This window comes from Anneissia japonica, unplaced genomic scaffold (assembly GCF_011630105.1).
Source record: "Anneissia japonica isolate Jap-2015-1 unplaced genomic scaffold, ASM1163010v1 scaffold281_len866295_cov195, whole genome shotgun sequence".
NCBI classification, from domain to species: Eukaryota; Metazoa; Echinodermata; class Crinoidea; order Comatulida; family Comatulidae; genus Anneissia; species Anneissia japonica.
In genome coordinates, this window is record NW_022728190.1 from 565,291 (window position 1) to 572,445 (window position 7,155).

General features: G+C 33.9%; 1 protein-coding gene across 8 annotated transcripts in view; it reads left to right on the forward strand.

The window, feature by feature from the left end:
- The window catches only part of LOC117114009 (fibroblast growth factor receptor-like), a 21,448-nt gene that overhangs the window by 11,458 nt on the left and 2,835 nt on the right, over positions 1 to 7,155 (forward strand). For all 8 annotated transcript variants that reach the window (XM_033257529.1, XM_033257530.1, XM_033257528.1 and 5 more), the window contains 7 exons: positions 479 to 602; positions 1,069 to 1,283; positions 3,358 to 3,452; positions 3,865 to 3,980; positions 4,975 to 5,085; positions 5,308 to 5,492; positions 6,308 to 6,430. In XM_033257529.1, the coding sequence (XP_033113420.1) occupies positions 479 to 602; positions 1,069 to 1,283; positions 3,358 to 3,452; positions 3,865 to 3,980; positions 4,975 to 5,085; positions 5,308 to 5,492; positions 6,308 to 6,430 (969 nt within the window). The remainder of the gene's footprint in view (positions 1 to 478; positions 603 to 1,068; positions 1,284 to 3,357; positions 3,453 to 3,864; positions 3,981 to 4,974; positions 5,086 to 5,307; positions 5,493 to 6,307; positions 6,431 to 7,155) is intronic.

Consider the following 7,155-nt stretch of genomic DNA (forward strand, 5'->3'; position numbering starts at 1 on the left):
CTTTTAAGATGAGTTAAATGACTTTAAAAAACCAACAATACATATAATCATAGCCTAGGCCTGGATTGGAACAGTGAAATGATGTTCATTTTTAAAGAAGGTCAGCCTAGGCGACCTAGGCCTAATAAGTGCTATTTTTTTTTCTACCAACACACAATTTTTACTGGTTGGTTAGTTATTTTTACTGGTAAAATTGATGGCTAAAACGGCTTCGGGTGAACACTGACATTTTTTAGGGTGGGCTTACCCTGGAGATCCCCTTTTCAATCAAAAGGCAATTTTTCATCACTACATGCCTACTTCAAAGCCAAAGTCAGTTAAGCTACTCATTCAAATTAAGGAAAGGAAAAAGCTGGTACGTAAAATTTGAGGTAAAGTAGGGAGTGTGGCTTATACCCAAGATGGCTTTATACCTGAGGAACTATGGTGATAATTTAGAAAATTGAATATAGATGAAAACATATTATGTTTTGAACAGAATACAGGTAGAGATATGGCTATTAAAGTTGCAAAACCCTCTAATTCTGGCAACTACACATGTTTTGCTAGGACGAGTAATCAGTATGCATATAAGGGTATCTGGATCTCTGTTATCAAGAATGGTAAGGGTTTTATTTTGTTTTGTGTACAAAATATTCAAGATACTTTTATTTATTATTATTCCACAAATGCCAGACTTTGATCAAGTTATCTATGCTTTGTAGAGCCTATGACATAATAATTTTCTTTTTAAATAATATGAGGATATGAGGAAATTTTTATTATTGGAGTCGCATATTATTACCTCCGCCAAGGAGGTTATGTATCCACCACTGTTTGTCTGTATGTCTGTTAGGATTATGCAAAAATCAATTAATGGATGATCATAAAATTTAGTGGAGTGGTACATATTCATCTAAGGAAAAGGTCATGAAGGTCACAGAAATTCGAAAATATTTCTAAACTTAACATTTAGGCATAAGAAAAAATAATGGATTTGCCCATAAACGCGGCCCTGCATGTACTTTGGCAGTTAAAAACCAGTGAAATTACCATGTGCCGTGAATTTCAACTCTTCATTTCTCTTAGTTGCACATCAACCAGATACCAACAGTGTGCTGTCAATATCGCCCGAGACCACCAAAAAAACTCCAGTCGTCGTCCGTGCTTTCGTCGTCTTTGGTTTAGGTTCACTGCTTGGTGTGTGTCTTATTGTTGGTTGCTGCATTCTTATATACAAAACTCAGAAGGCAGTAGCATACCACAAAGTGAAGATGAGCAACATTAACAACATTGTATGCAAGGTAATCTAGGATTTTTTGTGTATTTTATTCATTTTTTTAAGCATGAATGTCAGCAGTGACGGTGCCAGCGGAGGGCAGCAGGGGCTTAAGCCCCCTCCCTTCATCGAACAGGTCAAGCACCCTCCCCCCACCAGCCAGAGCTCGTCGAGCAGTTGGACAAAAAAAGGTCTAATGAAATGAAATGCGTGTTTATTGAGGTGATAATTTGAGAGTATAGGAACAATTGTACGGTATTTTGTCAACTTTACATTTAAAAAGTATGTTTCATGTCTGAGAGTGCCATTTCTGGCCACCCAGAAGTCTCTATCCAAAAAAAAAATCTCATTAGATCCTCCCCCGATTCTGTCTGTAGGCCCTCAAACGGCAAAGTTATACTTATTTCACTCAGCCACCCCCCCCCTGTCGGACAGCTTATCCCCTTCCCCCTTCTCAGAAAATATATCCTACAGCCACTACTGCATTCCATTAGTGAACTTAGTAATTAATAAGTGCCACGAAAGCTCCGCCCCGTTTGTAAACAAATCGAAATACGCATGCTCAAACCCGTAACTAACGTACATCGAGCACGTAAAATCCTGAAATTAAGGTACTCCACAACGCAAGATGAATAAATTATGATGTCGTCCGTTAAGGTTTATGTCGTGTGGCGAAAGCTGCCTAATAAATAAACAAGATGCTTTTACAACTGACGTCTAATTATGTTTACCTTATAGTCAATTGAATAGAATTTGCCCTTGATACCGATATATCATCATCATTCTTCATTACAGCTTTAAAGCAATTGCACAGCTCCCTAAAGCTTGTATGTGGTTTGTCTTTTGAATGTGATACAGTAATTCACTGTTGACATATCATTGGCCTTTTGAGAATAATGGTAATGGTTGTAGATTTGTATAGCGCATAATACTACAAGATGTCTAGAAATAAATAATAAGGAACACAGAGTGTGATGAATATGTGCTGCTTATAAAATGACGTTAATATTATGCTTGATGACAAAAACTAAATATTATTGATCGAAGAAGTTATTAGTATGATTTCAAAGTACAATTGGTTTTTCACTGTAGCCGGTAAAACAAACAAGCTTTAACTGATGGTTGTGTTTTCTTTTTAATATAAAGGTCATTAATTTATCTTTTAAATGTCATACAAATATATTCCTGTATTTTTTTTTTTGTAAAGAAAGACGATGATTACACTGCTGACTATATTCTTTATTGAATATATCAATAACAATAAATTAATAGTAATACTTTTTTTAAAGTTTTATTTTTAGTGTTTTAGTTAGCAACTGTATTTTTTGGTTTGGAAATTTTATGTTAACAAAATCACACTAAAATTCTCAGGATCTTGAAACGGCCTGTAAAATCATTGGATCCAAAATTGATAGCTTTATGACATCTATAATAAATCTGTACTTAAGAAATTAGACATCATTATTAATGATCTTTCCCACCATAAGCTTCATGCATACACAATTAACACATCTGGTCACCTACGTCATAAAAAGTGCAATTCTAATACAGTGGATTAAGAAATTCATTCACTCGCATCTCTGTATTATTTAAAGTGCTAAACTTTGACTGATAATTATCTTTTTCCAATACCTTGTGCTGTATTTTGCGCAGTTCACTCAACAACAATGAATTTTACTTGTGAATTTACTTATAAGTGACAATAAAAGAATATTGTATGTTTTAATATGCATGTATCTGATATTGATTTGTTATACTGCTTGAAGGCAAATTTTTATTTATTTCTTTTGATTGAAATGCTATAATTATCATTTAGAAATACTTATTCTTCTGTTAGTTTTAACTTTGATTTACTCTTTGTTGAAAGAAAATACATAGTAAGCAGTATAATTACTGAATTTATAATCATTGTCATCATCATTGTCATCATTATTATCATCATCATCATCATAATCATAATCATCATAACTACTATCATAATCATTGTGTTTTAGCATTTCATTCATTTAGCTCTATTTGAGGTTATGTATTATTTACAAGAGGGATTCATTCGCATTTCTTTTACGTCTGACTCTTTAATTTTTAATCATATATTTTAGGTTGAAGCAAGCAATATCTACACAACAAATTGTAACATCCCCAACAATGCTTCTGTTTCTATCAAGCCAGATAGATGGGAATTCCCTCGAGAAAGGTGAGAACTACTAAGAGAAATATATTAAAACTTAAGTTTTACATGTCTTTTCCCATTTTCATTTCCATTACTTGTCCCCCGGCCCCCACCCCCCTGTTTTACTACTAAATTTTAAAAATTTCAATGCAAATCAATGTTATGTGCTTCTTACTTATTTACCTATTCTGAAACTGTTGTGCCCCCCTCCCCCATTTGAAAAATTCTGGATCCACCCCTGATGAGTTTCCATCTGGATTTGACTCCAAGATCCCTATTAATGGTAATTCTAGAATATATTGTTTCTTGCCTGTGGTAACTGGCTTATCCTCACCCACCTCTTTCATTTTTTACCCCTCTCTATCTTTTGGTTCTATTCTACCATACATAAGACAGACCTTGTCTGCACAACTGATAATATATCTGCATTGCTTAGCTTGACAGTTGGGGAGATACTTGGCGAAGGTGCTTTTGGTGAGGTACGACTTGCAAAGGCGTGTGGGATAGCTGAAAAGAATACAACAACATTAGTCGCAGTAAAAATGTTAGAAGGTATTTCAAAAATTACAAACTATAGTAAAAACTGTAATTACAATATGAAGACAAAAGACTAAATAGTGTTGCATTTGAAAAATGTTAAATAAAATATAAGATGAAAGAATTAAAATATATAAAACTCATCTCAAAATCACTTTATTCAGAGAAGAAATAAAGGAACTCATGTACAAAAGACGTAGGTTAATGTTCATTAAAACAATTGGAAGGTGAATGTCATACCAAAGACACATTACAAAACATTTAGAAAAACTTAACATGAACATTATTTAAAGAAATTCAATTTTTTTTTAACAGCTAAATATTAGGAATACAAAGATAAATTGTGTCATTAATTAAATAAGATTAATGCACCATAATTATTATATTAGTTTAAATTATCATTTTTAAAAAATCATCGATTTGTTTTAAATATATTGCACCTCAAAAGATTTATGTATCTGAGAAAAATAATATATAAAATAAAATATAAATTTCAATTTTTTTTAACAGCTAAATATTAGGAATACAAAGATAAATTGTGTCATTAATTAAATAAGATTAATGCATCATAATTATTATGTTAGTTTAAATTATCATTTAAAAAAAATCATCGATTTGTTTTAAATATATTGCACCTCAAAAGATTTATGTATCTGAGAAAAATAATATATAAAATAAAATATCTTTTATTTATCTTGATGGGACTGGAATGTGTTCTTGTGTCTTTTTTTCTTTTGTCTGGTTTATTTAGGGGGGGGGGGGGTCATCCATAATATTCAACATTTTCATAAGACTATAAAATATACTCTTTTCTGTGACCCCCCTCCACAAAAGAGTGCACAATAAAATATTGATTTGTATCAATTTGAGATCATCATTTTATCTTTTTCATTAAAGAGTATCTACACTTGCTACCCCCTCCCACCTAAAGCATATGTTTTGTACTCTTTTTGAAAATGTTGAAAATTATGGATGGCCCCCTTACTGCTTTTCCTAAATTCATTTTAAGCATTGGCTGATGACAATGAGTTACAGAACTTTGTGTCTGAGCTGGAGTTAATGAAGTCCATCGGAAGTCATCCGTACATCATTAACCTGATTGGCTGCTGCACACAAAATGGTAAGATAAAACTTTGTTCTAATTTGTAGAGAAAAGAAAAAAATTTGTTTGTTGATTTATCATTTATGTATTTATTTAATTAAATATATTATTTTTTCATCATCATTATCATTACTTTTTTCTTACCCTTTTATTTGCATTGGATTTAATTCTGTCACATTCAAAACCTTTTTATTGTAAATCAATCAATTAATTAATAATTTTGTCATTTTTCCCATTTAGGGCCTTTGTTGATAATTGTGGAGTATGCTAAAAATGGCAATTTGCGAGACTTTCTCCGCCAAAAATGTCAGTTAGAGGAAATGCATTCGGATGAGGTGGAAGGAAAACTGTTAATGAACGTCACAAGCCTACTGACGATTGCCAACCAAGTCTCCCAGGGCATGCAGTATTTGGCATCGAAGAAGGTAGCATGGTTGACTACAGCTTTGTTGCCACCATTCTATAAAACTTCATATCCCCTCTCCCAGAATCTAATATAGAAAACTAATACAAAAGAATTAGATGTATATAGACATTATTCTAGTACACTTATAGATCTACATATGGAGAAGTTTGTCGCATATGAATTGGCACACTCCTACACACGCCGTTAAGCACATTAACAGAGCCTAGAATATTGCACACGGTGGCCTAAATTCAGGCGCTGTTATCTAATAAAGTGATTTTTCTTATGGTTTGAAAGTAAAAATTAGGCCTATCTACTTTCCAATGATACTAAATCACCTTCTCATCAATTTGCTGCACGTCTAGTACCAGTTCACTGTGTAGGTTTTTGGTGTGTGTATGAACTGTTTTTCCTCCATCCAACAATGAAACATTAAGCACGGTCTCGTTCTAGCAATCTTCATCATTTTGGTCACCTTTTTAGCAGCGAAGGCAAATGCGAGATATACAGTATCGTCATCAGTATCGGTATTGTACCGTGTATATTTACATCAACTAGCTGTAGTTTACAGGGGCATATCTAGGAATCTTGAAATCGGAGGGAGTTGATGTTGGAGTGTGAAGGTCACATGGGGGGGCTTGATGATTAGGTGAGGGGTACTAGCTCGCAAAATAAGGTAATTCTTTGTTAACTACTTGAGCATGATTTTCGGGGCGTGTGTCTTGGGTCACATCTATTTTTTGGAGAGGGGCGTGCAGCCCCTAGATACACTACTGTTAGTTTAGTAGTTTAGGTGGATGACTAAAAAATTGTTATTTTTCCAATCTATTATAGTGTATACATCGAGATCTAGCAGCCAGGAACATTCTTGTTATGGAGACAATGGAGGTCAAGATTGCTGACTTTGGACTAGCCCGAGATGTCGAGGCTTTAGATTATTACCGCAGAAAAACTAGGGTATGAATTATATATTCATTTACTTACTTAATTTATCCTACTATTTGGTGATCCGCTAACACTAGCGGATCACCTCTTGTTATTGTCAGGATCATCATCATCTTCATCTTTTTTTTATTCTTTCTTTCTCCCCTTTTCTGTTCGCACGATATCTCAAAAACTGCCACGAGTTACGCAAAATTGCTGTGAGCGAACATTTGGCTTGGTCTGGAATAGTCATGGTAAGCTTTTCAACGCGCTCAGTCATGCGTGACGTCATCTACGCACAATTTTGCGTTTTTACATTATCGATAATATCAGCCTAACCAATTGCTATTTCGAAATCGTATTAAGTGAGCATTAATTTCGGGTTAATGTTGAATGTACTATACCCTAATTTGACGCGTGCGCTTCACTACGCGCGCGCCAAAATTTTAAAAATCACTTTTTGACTAAATTAGAGCACGTTTCAGGCCATTTTGAGCATTTCAATTTTTTTTTAAATTTTCCACTACGCGTGCCCATTTTTACGTGCGCAGCACACGTATGAAAACTAGAAATTACGTTATTTTACATATTTTGGGTTCTTGACATTGTTTTCACAAATTTGCATTCTTTTCGGTCATCTTTTGGCCAATAGCAATACCGTACGTGCGCATCAAACATAGGTATCTTTGTGCGTATTTGTGCCGCTATACAGTAAAATAATGCTAAAATCAGACCTATTTTTAATCAGTTATAGCTCC